Raw genomic sequence first — 22697 nt, 5'->3', positions numbered from 1 at the left:
CTAATCCCGCAGTGGAATGTCGTGTTGTCGTGAGTTGCTGGCTCGGTTGACCTCAGTTTGTGTTTATTAAACATACGAAATGATTTGGCATGTCTGGCGACGTACCGCGATGCTGGCTTTTTGGAATTTTTCAATCTGTTTGCTTGTTTGTAGTTTCCAATCACTCCTCCCAAGATTGTGATTTGAACAATAATTTGGAATTATATGATGTTTTGTATATTTTCAAACATAAATATATTTTAAAAACGTCCTAAAAATAATTTTCAAATACTGTCAAAGGTACCAGTTAATATCTGTTCTAAGTATTTGTTTAAACCAAAATGATAAAATTTATTAAAATAAACAAAATGAGAAAAATGACCAAAATGATCAAAATTACAAAAATGACTAAAATAACCAACATGACCAAAATTATTATAATAATCAAAATGACAATAACTATCAAAATTATCAAAATTATGTAAGTGTCCAAAATGTCAAAAATTATCACAATTATTCAAATTACAGGGTGGTAAAAAATCTTCGCGATTTTCGCGATTTTCGCGGCGCGGATTTCGCGGATTTCTGTTGAATGTTCCTGTGAGTCTATCTTCAAGAATACAACGCAGATTTCGATGGCTAGTGAAAATGTTTGTCTAAATCTAGTATTTCCAGAAGAAAGAGAGCAAATTTATCTTAATCCTGCTCGATGGGAGCGATTTAGATTTCCGCGAAATCCGCGAAATTCGCGAAAATCGAAAACCACCCTGAAATTACCAAAATTATCAAAATTATCAAAATTATTGAGATTTTCAAAATTATCAAAATCATAAAAATTATCAAAATTATCGAAATTATCAAAATTATCAAAATTATCAAAATTATCAAAATTATCAAAATTATCAAAATTATCAAAATTATCAAAATTATCAAAATTATCAAAATTATCAAAATTATCGAAATTATCGAAATTATCTAAATTATCTAAATTATCTAAATTATCTAAATTATCAAAATTATCAAAATTATCTAAATTATCTAAATTATCTAAATTATCAAAATTATCTAAATTATCAAAATTATCTAAATCATCAAAATTATCAAAATTATCAAAATTATCAAAATTATCAAAATTATCAAAATTATCAAAATTATCAAAATTATCAAAATTATCAAAATTATCAAAATTTTCAAAATTATCAAAATTATCAAAATTATCAATTTTATCTAAATTATCAAAATTATCAAAATTATCAAAATTATCAAAATTATCAAAATTATCAAAATTATCAAGATTATCAAAATTATCAAAATTATCAAAACTATCCAAATTATCAAAATTTACAAAATTTACAAAATTATCAAAATTATCAAAATTATCAAAATTATCAAAATTATCAAAATTATCAAAATTATCAAAATTATCAAAATTATCAAAATTATCAAAATTATCAAAATTATCAAAATTATCAAAATTATCAAAATTATCAAAATTATCAAAATTATCAAAATTATCAAAATTATCAAAATTGTCAAAATTATCAAAATTATCAAAATTATCAAAATCATCAAAATTATCAAAATTGTCAAAATTATCAAAACTATCAAAATTATCAAAATTATCAGAAATATCAAAATTATCAAAAATATCAATATTTTTAAAAATTATCAAAGTTATCAAAATTATTAAAATCATCAAAATTATCAAAATTAGCAAAATTATCAAAATTATCAAAAATATTTAAATTATTAAAATTATCAAAATTATTTAAATTATCAAAATAACTAAAATGATTAAAATGATCAAAATGACCGAAATTACCCATATGGTCAAAACAACAAAAATTATCAAAATTACTAAAATAAACTAGCAAGATTACCAAAAATGTGATTTCTTTCGGACACGAACAGGTATTTTGAAAACTTGTGTAAAATAATCTATAAATAAATATTTCGTATCATATTTACCATGAAATGTTTAGAAAAAAGTAAAAAAAAATACTTTTTCAATGCATTTTATGGAGGTTCAATTTTTAAAAGATATTTTTGAAGTTTATGTGAATTTTTAAAATACTTTTTCAAAGATGTTGGCAAAGAAATTATTGAAAGAAAAGTGGAAAAGTGAATTTCTGAAGTGGAGTGCGGTTCGTTTTCCTAGTGCGCGCGTTTTAAATGGTGTTTTTCTATGGATTTCATCCGGAAGATTTGATAGAACGGCCCGGGAGTGTCCCTGAAATTGAAGGTCGATCGGTTTCTCGTCGGCTTTTGATCCAAAGCGGTGTAAAATCCGGATTTTCCTCGGTTATTGTGGTTTTTTTTTTTCTCATTCTCGGAAGCAGTTTTGTTTCAAGCTTGCTGTGCTAGTGAGTTTGTGGGAGTGCATTGGATTGACCGACCTATCGGATTGTTTCCATGGAAGTTGCCACATGATTGTCCTGCCCCATTTAGAAGGGGTCCAGGTTTCCCCAGTCTTGGCCGGGTGCTTTGGAGTCGTGGTCCATCAACGGTCCATCAACGACGGACGGAGCGAGGGGCCAGGAAAGCAGAATGCGTGTGTGAGTGTGTGAACGCATCGCTTTTGGCTGAGTCAAAGCAGTCGAAGCAGGCTTTGCCTGAAGTGTGAGTGTATTGGTAGTGGTTGATGAATCACAAGAGATGTTTTCTGCAGTTAATGTTTGACAGCTAAGGAAGAGTGGAATTTTTCGTAAGGGCGAAATCGGGTTATACAGATTTTAGAAGAAATCTGCAGACTTAACTACAGTGAAGTGAGAAGGAATTAAAAAAATCAGTCCGAAAATCTTAGCTAAAAATATGAATGCTAAATGTATGTCGCCGTAAAACAGCAGGTTAAACAGCAGCTACCTGTAATCTTCGATCGCTTTGAGCGACCAACCAGCCAGGCGCCGTGGAGGCGCTTATCAACTACTGTATGCCAAGGTGGATGCTGGATCTGGGTGAGAGCGCTCTTATTATATAAATGCATTTGTTTTTATATTTTTTTACCGCGTAAAATCTACAAAATCGGTCGCTAAATCCAAATCATATCTTATTGAAATTAATCGTTAAGGGTCATTATTTAATAATTTAGTTACGCGTTCTTGATCATTTTGCTGTCGTTTCGTTAGTTTGTCAACTGTACCAGTAGATTGATACAATCCAAATAATGTGTTAAATTTTTATGGTGAAAACATTATTTTCTTTTCGTTTATATTCGTTGATTGTAATAATTTATTCCATCAGGCAGTTTTAATATTAACTCGTCAAACTATCGATTTTATGAAGAGTAAAGCGTCTTTTATTTACTATTTTTGAAATTTGCTCGCGTTATCTAAATTGTACAAACACTAAAAATATACTGATAAGTCCAGCCCATAGCACTACTGCTCGGTTGGCACGCGTTCGATTAAAAAACTTTTTAAAATAATCAATTATTTATCTTTCCGCAGCCGGCTGCCTAAGATTTAAAATTTTCAACCGATAAACAAAATGCTCATGGTCACATCACTGCCACTCGTGAATCCTGACCTCATACCCATCTACTAACCCCTCAAAACTCATGTGATACTTTGTCGGAGAAGCAGTCGATTGGGCGGTCTCTATCACTCAAGTATCGGACTAACATTCCCATCCACTTCCCCGTGACTCTACCACTGGTCGTGGCCGGCGCCGGTATTGATCAGCATGATAGGGGCCTTTGAGAAGTTGCGAAGCGAGGAAAGATAGCGCCCACTCATCTTCCACGGCTCGTGGATGTAACTTCTGGAGGTCCTGGTCAATAACGGAGTAGCAACTGCGGGTGGGCACCTATGCTTATGCTTATGCTGTTTGCTTGTTTGTAGTTTCCCGCGGAATTGGTCCGGTTCAGTGAAGCAAATTGCTGTTGCACAAATAAATCCATGAAAGTTTTGGACACCACGATTGAAATATTTGGTGGGTGACAGTGAATCATATTGTTTTGAATGGAATTTCATTGGCTTAACAAGGTTTTTTTTTAATTTGGTTAGGCCAGTTAAGTAATTTAATTCCTGATTCGGTGTTGGTCCAATTTTGTTTTATTGTAGTTTTATTTACTTTTAAATGAGTAATTAAAAACGAGTTCAGAGAGTAAAGGCAAAGTTTGTAGCAAAATGAAAAATAGAAAATACTTGTTTTTAACTTTCCAAATTCTGGTTTCCAACAATAAAAGTTATAAAGAAAACATATAAAAAAGAGGAACATAAACAAAAGCCTAACTTATTTTCCAATGTGTGGGACAACTAACATATTTTGAAGTGTATGAAATCATATGAATTTGTAATTATAATTATAATTTAAATCTAATAAATATTCATTTATTTTCAACCGAATTAAAAAGATCCTCTGGCGTTATGTTTGAAGTGGTTTCAACAAATGACTACAATTAAAACTCGAACTAAACTAGTATTCATAGTCGTTAAACCATTACCTAGGCGTTCTCTATTGCGAGATTCCTACTCTAAACTATGTTTCCAAAGGCTTGAAACGGTGAGGCAATCCAAACCTCTTTGTATACTAAAGCTCCCATCCACTCCGGGATTCGATTGTGAGTCCAACTGCCAACTAGCGACTTTACCGAGGCTGATTTTTTCCCAGGAGACTTTGCCATTGATCAGGTTGAACTTCATATCTGAACTCCGTAGGGTTGGTAGATGTTCTAGAACTTCTCAACAGACCATAGATCTACCCAGTGTAGCTCACTGAAGCTACCTGAAGATGTTCTAACTTCACAATAATTGATATAAGTAGCCATTGATCAGGTTGACCTTCATATCTGAACTCCGTAGAGTTGGTAGATGACCTAGAGCTATGCAACAGACCATAGATCTACCCAGTGTAGTTCACTGAAGCTACCCAAAGGTGTTCCAACTTTATAGTTATTGATATACGCAGCCATTGATCAGATTGACCTTTATCTCTTAACTCCGTAGAGTTGGTAGATTTCCTAAAACTTTTCAACAGACCATAGATCTACCCAGTGTAGCTCACTGAAGCTACCTGAAGATGTTCCAACTTCATAGTCATTGATATAAGCAGGCATTGATCAGGTTGACCTTCATTTTTGAACTCCGTAGAGTTGGTAGATGTTTCTAGAACTTCTCAACAGACCATAGATCTACCCAGTGTAGCTCACTGAAGCTACCTGAAGATGTTCCAACTTCACAGTAATTGATATAAGTAGCCATTGATCAGGTTGACCTTCATATCTGAACTCCGTAGAGTTGGTAGATGTCCTAGAAATTCTCAACAGACCATGGATCTACCCAGTATAACTCACTGAAGATACCTGAAGATTTTCCAACTTCATAGTTATTGATATACGCAGCCATTGATCAGATTGACCTTTATCTCTGAACTCCGTAGAGTTGGTAGATGTCCTAGAAATTCTCAACAGACCGTAGATATACCACCAACTCACTGTAACCTCAGAGAAAAAAACCTACCTGGGTAATTCTCTACCAACTCACACGAAATCGGGAAAAGTTGCCCCGACCCCTCTTCGATTTGCGTGAAACTTTGTCCTAAGGGGTAACTTTTGTCCCTGATCACGAATCCGAGGTCCGTTTTTTGATATCTCGTGACGGAGGGGCGGTACGACCCCTTCCATTTTTGAACATGCGAAAGAGGTGTTTTTCAATAATTTGCAGCCTGAAACGGTGATGAGATAGAAATTTGGTGTCAAAGGGACTTTTATGTAAAATTAGACGCCCGATTTGATGGCGTACTCAGAATTCCGAAAAACGTATTTTCATCGAAAAAACACTAAAAAGTTTAAAAATTCTCCCATTTTCCGTTACTCGACTGTAAAAAATTTTGGAACATGTCATTTTATGGGAAATTTAATGTACTTTTCGAATCTACATTGTCCCAGAAGGGTCATTTTTTCATTTAGAACAAAATTTTTCATTTTAAAATTTCGTGTTTTTTCTAACTTTGCAGGGTTATTTTTTAGAGTGTAACAATGTTCTACAAAGTTGTAGAGCAGACAATTACAAAAATTTTGATATATGCTTATAAACATCACGAGTTATCGCGATTTTACGAAAAAAAGTTTTGAAAAAGTTACTTTTTGCGTTTCTCTTTGTTTCGTCGTCCGTGTCTGTCGCGGGTGACCATGAACGGCCATGATCGATGACGACCAACTTTTTCAAAACTTTTTTTCGTAAAATCGCGATAACTCGTGATGTTTATAAGCAAACCCCTTATGTCTATATATCAAAATTTTTGTAATTGTCTGTTCTACAACTTTGTAGAACATTGTTACACTCTAAAAAATAACCCTGCAAAGTTAGAAAAAACACGAAATTTTAAAATGAAAAATTTTGTTCTAAATGAAAAAATGACCCTTCTGGGACAATGTAGATTCGAAAAGTACATTAAATTTCCCATAAAATGACATGTTCCAAAATTTTTACAGTCGAGTAACGAAAAATGGGAGAATTTTTAAAACTTTTTAGTGTTTTTTCGATGAAAATACGTTTTTTCGAATTCTGAGTACGCCATCAAATCGGGCGTCTAATTTTACATAAAAGTCCCTTTGACACCAAATTTCTATCTCATCACCGTTTCAGGCTGCAAATTATTGAAAAACACCTCTTTTTCGCATGTTCAAAATGGAAGGGGTCGTACCGCCCTCCGTCACGAGATATCAAAAAACGGACCTCGGATTCGTGATCAGGGACAAAAGTTACCCCTTAGGACAAAGTTTCACGCAAATCGAAGAGGGGTCGGGGCAACTGCTGTGTGAGTTGGCGGAGAATTGCCCACCTGATATTTCTAAATTCATAAAAAATTATAAAGTTTTAAAAAGTCTTTGAGAAATATAAAGAAAATATTCTGGCACCACTGCAAACGAACTGTCAGCACCAACCCTCTGGCACCACTGTAAATGGCTAGAACGTTTGACAGTTACCAAAACCTCGAAGAGCCCACGTAGTAGTATTAGTGAAGAGCCCACGTTGTTTATCGTGGGCTCTTCACTAATACTACTGCGTGGGCTCTGTGAGTGTAGCAGTATTGGTGTTGCCTGTTTTTTTTACATTAAATCTTCAAGAAACATCACTTTTTGTGTGTGCAAATCTGTTACGAAAAAAGGTGAGAACTGTTGCTTCCGATTGACCGGGAAGATTTGCCGGGTAGTACTGGGCCGGGGACTGGCCAAGTCCCGCTGTTGATCCTTCCAAACAACTCGCTGTAATCTCCGGCAGGGAGTAACCGACCAAGTGCAGAAACATCCGTAATTCCGGTGATTGTGGCGGAGCTGGTCTTTCCGAGCATCCTTCGATAACATTCTCCGAGGACTGGCCCACTCCCGCTGTCAACTCGCTTGTGTTTGGAAATCCGTCCCGTGTCGTTATTTTTTGCGTTCTTCATCTTCTTTGTTGTCTTCATGTTCGCGTCGAACATTTAGGTTTCAGAAACATGGCCGTCGTGACAGAGGGCTGGTCAGCACGCGAGCTCGAGACAAAATAGAGTTATCTAAGCCCGATCTCACGCACACTAGCTTACCATTTGTTTTTGCTGGCGGGTACAAATTTTAACCTAAAAACCCTTCGTGTACAAACACGCAATACATGCGCACGTAGATAACTCTATGAGAGAGTAGAATTCTGCGTGAATTTGTTTATGTTTTCGATATTTTTTGTTGATTTTTTGGGAAAAAGATAACCACTCAATTATTTTACAACTAAAGTATGAGTTTATATATATCAAATTGCAGGTAATTGTCTCGACTACAAACTGTCGAGCTTTTTCAAAAACGCTTTCATTTTTTATAAAAGTTGGGAGGAAAATGAGGCAATTTTCAAAGTGTTTTAGTACCTTTTACTAAAAAGATAACCACTCAGGCTAGACTTAACCAATCAAGCTCATATTTAACCAGTATGTGCGTAAGAATGTAGACTACAAAATGTCGGGTCGGTTTGTTGAGAAAATGTATCGTTTTCGAGGTATTTCAATTTTACTGAAAAAACTCCCAGCTGGTTCTCTTAGCTCTTAACACCTGGACTGAGCTAAGGCCAGACCCAACATTTACTTCCCTATCTGACGAAAGGCGTCATCAGACAAATCTCGTCTCGAAAAATGTTTTTCTTGTTTACTAAACTTAATGAAACATAAAACAAGAGAAGAAAAGTTTTTCGGAGAATAAAAGTAGCTCTACTGCCCATCATTGGAAATTTGGCTATTATGCCATGACTGCTGTTTCGAGAAAAACGTGGTTTCGCGTTTTTGTCTTTATTTACTTAAAATTCACTTAAAATTCAAAAGTAAACTCGTGAAACCGTTCGTGTAGTACTCATATGTTCGGCCGGTAACAAAGAAGTTGTTTGTTCTATTGAATCAAAGTAGCCATTTTTTCGTTAATTCTTCGGTCCAAATATGCCGTTTGGCGAAACATTTAGGCCAGGGGTGACCAAAGTATGGCCCGCGGGCCAAACGTGGCCCGCGAGGTGATTTTTTGTGGCCCGCGGACCCATTTTGAATGATCATGTAAAATGGCCCGTAGACCACTTGTAAAGTGATTTTATACTTTTTTACCATTAATTTAATCTTTTTAATGCTAATTTTTTTGTTAATAAAAAATGACTTATCAATATTTTGATCCCCATTTTAGAACACAAATATTTTGTTCGAACATTTTAAAAATTAAAACAATTTCAAAGGTTTCAATGGGAGTAACTATTAAATACCGTCAAAAATTTTATCAAACATTTTTGAAAGTAATTATAAAACGTTCAAATTTGATTTTGGTAGAAATATGTAATAATTGCATAATTTGAAATTGAAAGTAATAATGACCCTTTCATGAACTGATCCTCAAACTTACTTTGCACTTAGGAACCTTCCTTCTGGATTCGAACTCATTCCAGTTATATAACGAATTTGTTTGACTACCATCTGATTCAGGCAGGCAAAATGTTGAAATCGGAGGATCAAGGCTGTTGCAAATATTTTACAAAGCTTTTTGCCGATTAACCCTTTCCCTCCATTTAAAAAAAATGCTCAAAAAACCAGGAGCAAAATATTTTTTCAAAAAACTTAAAAAAAAATCAATGGAAATTTAAGTGCAATCAGCTGAAATCAATTAAAAATGCATTCCTCTTTGTTTAGAATTATTTGAGCATGTTTGGGTTTATTAAAAATAATTGAAATTTCAGTGAATTTTGCAATAATAAATGTTTTTTTTAATAAAATGATTTTTTTTCGTCGAATCTTTTTTTTTGTTGAGAATAAAGATTGCAGTTTAATTTTACGGGTGCTTAAAACTTATTCTAATTTTTTTCTATGAAATGATGCAATTCTGGCTTGTATTTTCTATTATTTTGAATTAACGAAAATGTTAAAAAATAACAGAAACAAAAAATCAACTTATAGATTTATTTTCCAGTCTTTTAAATCAAAATGTTATTTAATTTTGTTTATACAGTCAAACCCCGATGGTTTGACACCAACTGTTGTCAAACGAACGGGGTCACGTTTTAGTTTGACACCCCTTTTACACGGAGTTCACACACACTACCAAACGTTTGTTTTGATAGTGTGCGTGAGCGCCGTGTAAAAAGTGACAGTTCGTCACTTTTTAGTTTGACTTTGACCAACCAACGGGGTACAAACTAAAAAAGTGTCAAACGAAAAAGTGACCAACCACCGGGGGTTGAGTGTAACCTATTTGAGCACCTTTGAGCACCCCTGATTTAGGCTATTGTGTGACATTTGTGAGTATTTGCTAACGCATTACAACAGCTTCAGCAGATTTGATCCGAAATTTAAAGAAGAAGAGGTTTCTCGCAGGCGATAGGTGACAAAAGGAATGCTGGAACGCCACAGTGTGACAACGGAACCTAAGGAGAGGATGCGAAAGAAGCTCCTCGAGAATCAGGAATTTTCGGTTACTTTAATGTTACCCAGCAAGACACGGTTGCCGTTCGGATTGAACCATCAGAAATATGCTCATGCCAGGTTTATCTGAGGATTATAAGAAAAACTATAAGCTGTAACCAGGGCTGTGGAGTTGAAGTCGATGGAAACGGCTTTTTTACGGACGGTTCGTTATATTTTCAGAAGTCGCTTCAAAAACAACTCGACTCCGCCGACCTGCCTATAACTGTAACCGGTAGCTCCCGATCAGTACCGAACGGCAAAGTCACCAAATTTCTTTGGAATCATTATTTTCCTTTTCACACTCTGTGGAATCAAATCGACGAAACTGCAATAAGCCATAAATACATATTCTGTCTGGACTGCAGCACTGCCCATGTTCGCATAAATGTCTAATATGCAAAAAACAGCAAGCTGAGAAAAACGCATTTGATGTTTGTCCCACACATAAGGTGTTAAATTTTCGTGAAAAAACTGAATTTCCACCAGAATTCTAGAACAAATTACTGGATGTTATAGGCTCTTTCGAAAGAGCACATGATTTTGAACAAAACTGCATCAATAACTCCAAAACTATGAAAAAAAATGTATATGGGATATTTATGCAATCAGGGGCAGTGCAGCTTACCAAATAAGCTGATTGACACGAGGATACTGCTTTGAACCAAAACATTACCCATAACTGGGGTGAATCGGGACAATAGCCTAAATGGTGATATCAGTTTTTGGTTTGGTTTCAAACCAGTGCACTAATTATATTGTGTCGTGTTGCCTAGTAACAAAATGTTTACCATGGCTGTCCCTATTTGCCTCATGTATCCTTATTTGTATCAGAAGACGATTAGTAATATATTCATAATTTCAAGTCATAATATATGAGAATTTTTGGTTCACAACATTGGAAAACTGCAGTAAATTGATACTAGCCAATTTTTCATTTATTTGGCCTAAGGCTTCATCCATAAAGTACGTCACGCGAAAATCAGCCAAAATTTCCCCCCCTCCCCCCGTGACGTGACGCGCTTTTCCTATACTAACAACACGCAATGTCACACTTGCTCAGGCCCCCCTCCCCCCCTAGAGCGTGACATACTTTATGGATGACGCCTAATTGCCATTCCGTTTCAAACATGTCTTTGAAAAAAAAAATATCGAGTTTCAGGAGATTAATTAGGCTCAGTGCGATAATCACAACTTTGGGCAAATGGCACATTAGCCATTTTTTCGATGATGGGCAGTAAATGACCTCCTAAACACTGGAAAAATGAAAAAAAAAATCGATGGAAAATTTGAGCTATGGAGGGTAAAGAACTAAAGTTTAAAATGTTTAATTTACGAATTTCCCTGGTTTAAAAAACACATAAATCTTGGGTAACCCAGTTACATCCAATCTATCATTGCATTTGATTGCTTTGAAATTGTATCTAGTTACTGTTTTTCGATACCGGAAAATCATTTTTGAACGGTATCGATGGTGTAAATCGAGCCTTGTCACAACTCGGTATCGCACACTCTGTCACATTTTCGTTGACACCGGCTTGAACGGGCCGATCCACATCGATCATCCGATTCGGTTCGTAGCAAGTGCAATGCACACATTACAATCCCTTGGCGTTGCAAATGTCGAAGCCAAACAAGAAGAAAAATATTCAAATGTTAAACGAAACAACAGTTCACACAAAAGTGTAGAGTGTAGAGAAAGGGGGCAGATTGTTCACTGCATAGGCAGAGGAGCCACAATTTTGCTTCTTCAGCCATAAATCATCGTGCATTGTAGGGCTTACCCCAAAAGTGCCCTCTTCACCTTGTGCACGTCACCTGTGTAGTGGCCCTCCAGCGTGAATCCCGAATGCTGTGCAGCACTATGTAGCCTTTCTATGTGCGGATAATGGGACGGAGACAAGGGACCATAAACCAGGAGATCGGAAGAGGAAAGGGACAACTCATCGGTTCAATATTGTGCACATCCTCGCATGTCATGCAAGGACCATTCCACGTGGCACAAGAAAAAAAGTTGAGAAAGGGTTGGATGAAAAAGAGTGTGTAATTATAAACGTGAAGAGGTTTCCCTTTTTCCTATGCAATCCGAACATAAAGCAAACATGGCATGACATTTTTTACTGTGTACCAATCCAGTTTCAAAAAAGACTCTTTCATACCGTACCATAACACTTTCGGATACTTTGCTTGCACTTGTGTCTCGCGCTTGCGTACTGATTGTCGATATGGCCCTGATGTGAGTTTTCGATAAAAAAAAAGCAGGCACAATGGAAACAACTGGCGATGGGGAATTTGATCCTTTTGGCAATTTTGAAAGAGCAAAATGAGAAAAACGGAAATCAAGCCCGGTTCACCTGATATTCCGGGGTGATGTATTAATGGCGTTGGGATCCAGAAACAATCCTGAATTAAAGGGGCTCCTTTTGCAAGAACCGAACACACATCACAAACACAGGAAACAGGAAATTTTTGCTAATTGGAAATACGTAGCATCGAAAAGTTTGTATCACGTTACTGATTGACGCTGTTGTGTACACGTCAAATACAGTTTGGAAACTTATTTCAGGGAATAGTAATGCTGTTGCTTTTATTGTCGAGGTAACCTGGTTTAACTTATACCGGAAAATAATAACTTCACGAGAAGCTATGCCCTCTATGTGAATATCGCGGTAACTGCTATTTGCCATTGTTGTTAGAGGGAATTCTTAAGATTGCATTTATTTGTATTACTAACCTGCGGAAAATCTCCAAACTTTGTTTGATAATCGAAAACGTACAGGAACGAGTTGCGATGATCGGCAGAGTGTAGGTCTGCCGTCTGAACTGCAGGTGCCACTATCCTTGCGTCACTCAGCGCTTCCAACGTTTCGTCCCTGTGGGTCCAAACAAAACGAAACATTTTTGTTCATTACGGATTAGAAATTTTGCGGAAAATGAACATGTCTATCATAAATTTAATCATTTCATTGAGCAGTGTTTTTGATTCATTGGGAAATGTTGGTGGATGGGAAATTAAATTGAATTTGCCATTGATATCAACCCTAAATTTACATAATAATGAGAAATATCCCAACAATAGCGTGATGCCTGATTGGTTTTCATTTATCCATTAAACATTTCAGTACAGGCATACTTGATTGCATTCAATTCTGTGGTATCAGTAATTTTGGTTTGGAAAGCTTTTATTCACGTCAAAATGTGAGCATTAATTTATCAACCTCAATTGGTTTCTTATCGGTGAGAAATACATAATCATTTATCGTTTTTAGTATTTCTTATTATATTTTATATCAAAAAAGTATTTTTTCTAAAGTGTGATAGAAGAAATAAATTATTCGGAAATCCATACAGAGATATAAGGCAATTTTATTTAAAAATGATAGCGTACGAACCTGGGCATAAAAAAGTTAAGTTACCATTCAAAATAAACTGTATGCTGCAAAAAGAAGCCTTTGAGAACATATCAAATTAAAAGTGCACTCTGGGGGGTTAGGGTCATCTACATTTATCAGTAATTTGGAACTTGTTTCTCAATTCGCTTGTCAGAATTTGCTATACAGATTTAAGGTCAAACCAGTAGAACCCAAGTTAAAGGTGCTACGATTTGGCTCATATTTAGTTCCATGACCAAAATAATTAAACTCGTATTTTTTGTTAGGCGATGAAAGTGGCAAAAAGAAATCTTTTTTCGAAATTTTTCATAGAAAATAAAAAAAAACATGTTTCCCGAGCGCTGAATCGATTGAAGCTCGCCGGGTTGAAAATTTGCAAAGATTTTTTCAAAGCGATATTTGAATATGCATAAACCAAGTCAAATTAGAACTTTAGAGAAATACATAATCATTTATCGTTTTTAGTATTTCTTATTATTTTTATATCAAAAAAGTATTTTTTCTAAAGTGTGATAGAAGAAATAAATTATTCGGAAATCCATACAGAGATATAAGGCAATTTTATTTAAAAATGATAGCGTACGAACCTGGGCATAAAAAAGTTAAGTTACCATTCAAAATAAACTGTATGCTGCAAAAAGAAGCCTTTGAGAACATATCAAATTAAAAGAGCACTCTGGGGGGTTAAGGTCATCTACATTTATCAGAAATTTGGAGCTTGCTTTCAATCGGCTTGTTTCTCAATTCGCCTGTCAGAATTTGCTATACAGATTCCACGTCAAACCAGCAGAACCCAAAACAAAGGTGCTCCGATTTGGCTCATATTTAGTTCCATGACCAACATAACTTAACTCGTATTTTTTGTTAGGCGATAAGAGTGGCAAAAAGAAATCTTTTTTCGAAAATTTTCACAGAAAATTAAAAAAAAAACATGTTTCCCGAGCAGCTGAATCAATCGAAGCTCGCCGGGTTGAAAATGAATGGTGATTTGTTGATTTGCAAAGATTTTTTCAAAGCGATATTGGAATATGCATAAACCAAGTCAAATTAGAACTTTATGGCATAATTGGCGAATCTTCAAAATTCGATATCAATTTTGAGATATTCAACGAAAACTTTAACTTGCACAGAGGTGTTTTGTTATACGAAATGTAGTTCTGTTCAAATCGTGGTATCTTGACACACCCTGCAAATGCGAAATTTCGACAAAGGGAATTAAATGTGCAGGCCGCTTTGTCAAAAGTGCATGCATGCTACTGTTCAAACAAACAAAACAAGTTTTTCAAATCGGGATACCTTGAAATAACCAGTGACAAACTCCAGAAAACTCGCTCTTAAGTCTTAGAAATTAATAGAAATTGGAAGTGTAACATTGCAAACATACTGCTAAAGTTTGGGCATCATAGAATGAAACGCTTTCCTTTTCTCTGGACCTTTTGTTCGTTTAACTTTTCGTCATACATTCGCAAAAACTCACCGTATGTTGATCGGGTGCTGAATTGGCCGCTCCCAGTCGGTGTACTCGTTCACGATGGTGGCCAGTATTTCGTTCAGGTGATAGCTATAGGTACTTTTTACATAGTTTTTCAAGATCTTTGACCGCCGGTCAGCCTCGATGCCGTACTGGACATCCTCCGAGTTGAAGACAAAATAAGCTTCCGCCCTGGTGACCCCGACTAGGACGTCGTATCTGTAGAGGAGGAACAGAATAAACAAGATGTGGGTGGTGACGCTTTTGGCTTCGGGGCTGATTTTAGAAACGATTTTGGAGTTGACTTTTGAAGGCGTTGGCGCGTAAAGGTCAACTCGTGTAATCGATACTTTAATTATGCCTTCGGGGCGAGCGGTGGACAGAAATAATATAATTACTTGGACAATTTGTTAATAGCTAATTTACGCAAAAGAATTGCGTTAATCGTGTTGAGCGTGTTGTGGAGATGTGCGGATGGTTTTGGTGCCGTTGGCGTCCCATAATCACTGTAATGGGATCCATCCATCTGCTGTATCTCTCCGGTGTCTGAAAACGGCAAACGTTAATGAAACTCATTAGTCTTTCTCCGATTCTGGAAAATTGAAAACACCGCCACACGTACCGATTACAACGCCGTCGACACTCGGCCCGAAGGCATTCCCAAAGTCCGGGGCCCGCACCGGCGTCGAAAGGATGTCGTTGAGTGGTTTGTCCCGCAAACACTTGAGCAGCATTTGATGAGGTAGGTCGGGAGAACAGTTCACGTGGTGGCTCACATACGCAGCGAACTTGGCCGGTTCTCCCACGAGAGACCACGGGGCCAGACCGGATCCGGACATTAGGATCGCTCGGTGGAACAGGAGACCTGCAATATTAATGAACGTTGAAAGTGGTGCCGCTTTTGGACAAAGTTGTCGAGGGCCAGTGCTTTTAACTGTGGGTATGTGTGTGTGTGTGTGTGTGTTTGTGTAAGTGCCGAGTTCCGTCTAGAAGTGAGAGAGAACTCTTGGCAAATAACCAGAGAGTGGCGGTGAAATTTTTAATTGAATCTGGTGCATAAAATTCCATTATGTACACTGAAGAAGGAACGACTTTTCGCTTTTGCTTCCGAGCACATGAAATTTTAATAGAAAAAGTTTTGCATTATCACTCCACTTTCGTCCCCGTTTTAAAAGCGTTTTACCATGAATGTACAGGCTGAGTACATAGCTAGGGTAGAAACCCTACTAGTGAACCTATTGAACGATTCACTTAATACCTATTGCGTTCTTTTCCAAACACCACTGTCAAGATCCTATCTACTACCGGGCACACTGTGAAGGGTCCAAAATTCAATTCGGCCCCCCGTGGCGTCCACAAGTCAAGCTCTGCCTTGAACAGAAGTTGGAGCCAGAGTGCACGGCTTCGCAAATCTTCGACTTATATACTCACTAAGAGGGCGAGAGTGTTTATTCCCAAGATACTGGCTATGATTAATGTAAATGTGCCTCGGAAAGTGTCGCCCGAGAGAACCGGTTAAAGTTCTTGTCAGTTCAGAGCGATAATACACGGGGCTTTTTTCTCATTGCGGAAACCGGAAAACGTAGGAGAGTGTGACGAACTTTTGAAACTGATTTGGTGTAATTTTTTCACGTTTGTGTGTTTTTTAAAAATCAGGAGAAGTACATAGCTCAACTTTCTTGGCACAAGTTAGACCGATTAAAACCAGACTGATCTCAGTAGAAATGTTTCAGGTCCCAATAGATCGAGTCTGAAAATCTTTTGAACTTGAAGTTGTTCAAAGTTATGCTTTAAAATGTGTTTTCTCATATATTTTAATGATAGCCAGTTGGACAGAAATCGACTCAATCATGTTTTACATCCTTGGATAGGTTATTGATAGACCTTTCCAACGAGTTGGATATTTTAAGATCTGGCAACCCTGCCTCAAGTTATGTCTATTAAGGCGTCATCCATAAAGTATGTCACGCTAAAATTGGCTAAAAATTAACCCCCCTCCCCCTATGTCACACTTTGTCACGCTGGCTCTGACCCCCTCACGTTTTGTTGGACTCCCCCCCCCCTCCCATTATCTTGTTTTTTTTGTACAATTTTAGCATGATTTCGAATCGAGAAAGTTTTAAATTTTTACAAGTTCCGTTTGGATTTTTATTTTATTTTGTTCAATGTTGTAGTGGTAGAAATCACCCTCACCATCACAATTTTTTAAGCATATTAAATCTATCATCAATAACTCTGTTTCTTAAAGCCTTGAATTATGTTTGATTTATGAGTAAAGTTTATCAAACATCAAACATTTTAAGCTATATTTAAATAATAAATTTTCATTATTAATCAAATAGTCTAGCGTGACGTCACAGTTTCGCGTATCCCCCCCCCCTCTCCCGCTTGTCACACTTTGTCACACTTGCGACAGCCTCCCCTCCCCCCCTAGAGCGTGACGTACTTTATGGATGACGCCTAGGTAATATTTCGTCGCTTGTCTGCTATCTCGTGACGCGTCTGCTGTAAAAATAAAGGAGTGTCACAAGATAGCACACAAGCGACGATTTATGTACTTTTTTGAAGCCGGAACTCTGATTGATTTTGTCTTTCGATATTAGATTGTATTAAGCCATATTACGACAATGATTTCATTGTAGATACTCTGTATTTTTTTTTATTTAAACACCATCTTGTGAAATGTTACATGATAATGTTTCCTATCTTTTCTTGGAACAAGCAGAAAAAAAAAAGTTTTGCAACGACAGTAAGTTTTCCCCGTCCAAAGCTCAAGGGGGAAACAGTTGAGCAAAGTAAGAAGTAAAAAGACATTTCGCCGTCTTGCAAGCTCCAAGGCAGTGAAGTGCTTTTTATGCTTCTCCAGGGGAGTACATACCTACACTTGCATTTACATACACACTCACACTCACTACAGCACATTCTCGCTTCAAGCTCTCCCGGAGAGGTGCCACGGGGCCAACTTTTAAGTTGCACAACTTTCGATGAAAATATTTTGCAGGATAATGAGTTCTCCTCGCTGTCGGAACGATTATTAGCCAAAGTTGCAGTTGCTCTACTTTTTTTTACCTCTCTCTTTGCTTTTATTTCACGTTGTCTCAGCGGTTGTGAGTGAGTGTGTTTGTGTGGCGGAGGAAAAAGTGGCTAACTTTATGTTTACGTCAAGATTCTGGTCTTGTGAAAAAACACCATAAAATAATGTAACTCGATAGTGGAAAGTTTCAAGGCGAATTACTTTGCTCGGAGAGGTTGAAGGTGTGGGACAAAGTTTTGATTAAATTGTATTATAGCCAATTTATCTGAATTATATGCAACGATTCTCTATTCCATGTACAGTATGTAAAAAAAGTATTTACACCCCTTGAGCACTATGCACATTTTGTGATGAAACATGTAAAGAATTTAAAGTTTGACAGGAACCTAGTACTACGTTTTGTTCAGAAACTCATGCCAAACATTTTGCTACAAACAGCTCATGAAAAGATGATTTCTATAAAAAGTTATATAACAAATACTATTACGAAAATAAAAAAGGTGCAAAAAAAAGTTTGTACACCTTTCGAAAAATTAACATAAATAATGTTATTTGTTGACAAATCACCATAAATCCAGTCTCCCAACTTCAAATAGGCATCCTTGACTGATTTATAAAATAATTTGGATTGAATATAAAGTTTACTAACAACTTAGTATAAAAGTTTATATAACTCTGGAAATTCTATATAAAACTTATCTAAACTTAATTTTACAAACTTTTAATTCAACTAAATGTCAATATATTACCATAGAATTGCTAAATAAACATTTTGGAGTGAGTATAACACCGTTTTGGGGGTATTTGTATCGATAGAATAGATTTTTCGTTGGAATTTCGTACCAACCCGGAATTACGTCGTCGGAAAATCCGCCGGCATCCGAACCGGTCCATAATTCTTAAGTCAACCTATGTGGCATCGGAAAGGGCATAAAATTTCCGATCTTTTGATACCCATACATCTAGGTTTTCTATAAAACCCACGTTTTTAAATACCTGGGCAAAAGTAAGTTTGATCCACGAGAACAAAAATTACGAAATTCCATACATTTTTGGCAGATTGCTCAAACAAAACCATAACAACGTTTTTACCTAGGTATTTAAAATCGTGGGTTTTATAGAAAACCTAGATGTATGGGTATCAAAAGATCGGAAATTTTATGCCCTTTCCGATGCCACATAGGTTGACTTAAGAATTGTGGACCGGTTCGATGCCGGCGGATTTTCCGACGACGTAATTCCGGGTTGGTACGAAATTCAACGAAAAATCTATTCTATCGATACAAATACCCCCAAAACGGTGTTATACCCACTCCAAAATGTTTATTTAGCAATTATATGGTAATATATTGACATTTAGTTGAATTAAAAGTTTGCAAAATTAAGTTTAGATAAGTTTTATATAGAATTTCCAGAGTTATATAAACTTTTATACTAAGTTGTTAGTAAACTTTATATTCAATCCAAATTATTTTATAAATCAGTCAAGGATGCCTATTTGAAGTTGGGAGACTGGATTTATGGTGATTTGTCAACAAATAACATTATTTATGTTAATTTTTCGAAAGGTGTACAAACTTTTTTTGCACCTTTTTTAGTTTCGTAATAGTATTTGTCATATAACTTTTTATAGAAATCATCTTTTCATGAACTTTTTGTAGCAAAATGTTTGGCATGAGTTTCTGAACAAAACGTAGTACTAGGTTTCTGTCAACATTAAATTGTTTAGATGTTTCATCACAATATGTGCATAGTGCTCAAGGGGTGTAAATACTTTTTTTACATACTGTATGAACATGGAAGTATGCGGGGGAGTTCGAACTCAGACTGATATAAGTATTTATTATGATATGACTACATAATTGGTGATCATTATTAGGGCTAAAGATTTTTCACGGCAAATAAATCAAAATTACGCGGCATGCCAATTACAAAACATTGAAATTTCACGGCAATTTCACGGTACTCTAAAAACTGCTCAAAATAAAAGTTAAATTGTATACTTTTAGCAAAGTTATTAACGGAAAAGTGTCTTAAAAGTTAGCTGTAGTTCTATAGAGAAATTCCAGCCCAAAACAGGAATTTTGAGGTACTTTTTTCTCGATTTCAATGATTTCAATGAAACTTTGTAGACATGTTATCCTACGCGGGTAATTCTCCGCCAACTCACACAGCAGTTGCCCCGACCCCTCTTCGATTTGCGTGAAACTTTGTCCTAAGGGGTAACTTTTGTCCCTGATCACGAATCCGAGGTCCGTTTTTTGATATCTCGTGACGGAGGGCGGTACGACCCTTCCATTTTGAACATGCGAAAAGAGGTGTTTTTCAATAATTTGCAGCCTGAAACGGTGATGAGATAGAAATTTGGTGTCAAAGGGACTTTTATGTAAAATTAGACGCCCGATTTGATGGCGTACTCAGAATTCCTAAAAAACGTATTTTTCATCGAAAAAAACACTAAAAAAGTTTTAAAAATTCTCCCATTTTCCGTTACTCGACTGTACAAAATTTTGGAACATGTCATTTTATGGGAAATTTAATGTACTTTTCGAATCTACATTGTCCCAGAAGGGTCATTTTATCATTTAGAACAAAATTTTTCATTTTAAAATTTCGTGTTTTTCTAACTTTGCAGGGTTATTTTTTAGAGTGTAACAATGTTCTACAAAGTAGAGCAGACAATTAAAAATTTTAATATATATACATAAGGGTTTTGCTTATAAACATCACAAGTTATCACGATTTTACGAAAAAAAGTTTTAAAAAAGTTGGTCGTCATCGATCATGGCCGTTCATGGTCACCCGCGACAGACACGGACGACGAAACAAAGAGAAACGCAAAAAGTAACTTTTTCAAAACTTTTTTTCGTAAAATCGCGATAACTTGTGATGTTTATAAGCAAACCCTTATGTCTATATATCAAATTTTTGTAATTGTCTGCTTTACAACTTTGTAGAACATTGTTACACTCTAAAAAATAACCCTGCAAAGTTAGAAAAACACGAAATTTTAAAATGAAAAATTTTGTTCTAAATGAAAAATGACCCTTCTGGGACAATGTAGATTCGAAAAGTACATTAAATTTCCCATAAAATGACATGTTTCAAAATTTTTACAGTCGAGTAACGGAAAATGGGAGAATTTTTAAACTTGTTTAGTGTTTTTCGATGAAAATACGTTTTTTCGGAATTCTGAGTACGCCATCAAATCGGGCGTCTAATTTTACATAAAAGTCCCTTTGACACCAAATTTCTATCTCATCACCGTTTCAGGCTGCAAATTATTGAAAAACACCTCTTTTTCGCATGTTCAAAATGGAAGGGTCGTACCGCCCTCCGTCACGAGATATCAAAAAACGGACCTCGGATTCGTGATCAGGGACAAAAGTTACCCCTTAGGACAAAGTTTCACGCAAATCGAAGAGGGGTCGGGGCAACTTTTCCCGATTTCGTGTGAGTTGGTAGAGAATTACCCACGCTTATATTAGCCATTTTTGTGTATATGGAGCAGGGGGTAGCGAAGAAGCCGCCATCTTGGAAGTTCAGATAACAAACACTCAGAATCAGTATTATTCATATTACTTTGGTAACACGAAGTGTGTTATCCTGGTTAAACTCAAAAGTCCCATGCAAATGTGTAAAACCAAACTGAAAACTAACTTAATCCACCTATGTGGTTGATGCCTTCCTCACTTTTTACCAACAATGGGTAATATGAGTGGTTTGGACACATATTTCAGCTATTTTTTGAATCCAGAAAAAAACGTACATACATAAAACTTAAGTAATCATAACTCGAGACAAGGTTGCCAGATCTTCAATGTTTTGGACTCGTTGGAAAGGTTTTTCGATTGCCTAACCAACGATGGGTCGGATAATAGATCCATACATAGTTTACATACATTTAAGTGAGATCCGGCTTCCAAAAAGTTCCTCAATATCACTTAAGTGGACATATCTCGAGACAGGGTTGCCAGATCTTCAATGTTTTGGACTCGTTGGAAAGGGTTTTTGATTACCTAACCAACGATAGGTCGGAAGGTGGATCCGGACATAGTTTACATACATTTAAGTGAGATCCGGCTTCCAAAAAGAGCATCAATATTACTTAAGTGGCCATATCTCGAGACAGGGTTGCCAGATCTTCAGTTTTTTGGATTCGTTGGAAAGGTTTTTCGATTACCTAACCAACGATAGGTCGGATGGTGGATCCGGACATAGTTTACATACATTTAAGTGAGATCCGGCTTCCAAAAAGTACATAAATATTACTTAAGTGGACATATCTCGAGACAGGGTTGCCAGATCTTCAATGTTTTGGACTCGTTGGAAAGGTTTTTCGATAACCTAACCAACGATGGGTCGGATGGTGGATCCGGACATAGTTTACATACATTTAAGTGAGATCCGGCTTCCAAAAAGTACATAAATATTTCTTAAGTGGACATATCTCGAGACAGGGTTGCCAGATCTTCAATGTTTTGGACTCGTTGGAAAGGTTTTTCGATTACCTAACCAACGATGGGTCGGATGGTGGATCCGGACATAGTTTACATACATTTAAGTGAGATCCGGCTTCCAAAAAGTACATAAATATTACTTAAGTGGACATATCTCGAGACAGGGTTGCCAGATCTTCAATGTTTTGGACTCGTTGGAAAGGTTTTTCGATTACCTAACCAACGATGGGTCAGATGGTGGATCCGGACATAGTTTACATACATTTAAGTGAGATCCGGCTTCCAAAAAGTACATAAATATTACTTAAGTGGTCATATCTCGAGACAGGGTTGCCAGATCTTCAGTGTTTTGGATTCGTTGGAAAGGTTTTTCAATTACCTTACCAACGATGGGTCGGATGGTGGATCCGGACATAGTTTACATACATTTAAGTGAGATCCGGCTTCCAAAAAGTACATAAATATTA

The 22697-nt window shown here is 36.3% G+C and overlaps 1 protein-coding gene across 1 annotated transcript in view; it reads right to left on the bottom strand.

Annotated features, from left to right (window-relative positions):
- Window positions 1–22697, bottom strand: part of LOC6038977 (neuroligin-4, Y-linked) — a 72078-nt gene that overhangs the window by 11589 nt on the left and 37792 nt on the right. The window contains 4 exon segments of the mRNA XM_038262746.1: window positions 12608–12746; window positions 14743–14955; window positions 15135–15282; window positions 15359–15601. Coding sequence (XP_038118674.1) covers window positions 12608–12746; window positions 14743–14955; window positions 15135–15282; window positions 15359–15601 — 743 coding nt within the window.

The sequence above is a fragment of the Culex quinquefasciatus genome, chromosome 3 (genome assembly GCF_015732765.1).
Source record: "Culex quinquefasciatus strain JHB chromosome 3, VPISU_Cqui_1.0_pri_paternal, whole genome shotgun sequence".
Classification (NCBI taxonomy): Eukaryota; Metazoa; Arthropoda; class Insecta; order Diptera; family Culicidae; genus Culex; species Culex quinquefasciatus.
The sequence above is the reverse complement of the archived record's forward strand: the minus strand, read 5'-3'. Positions and strand labels throughout refer to the sequence as shown.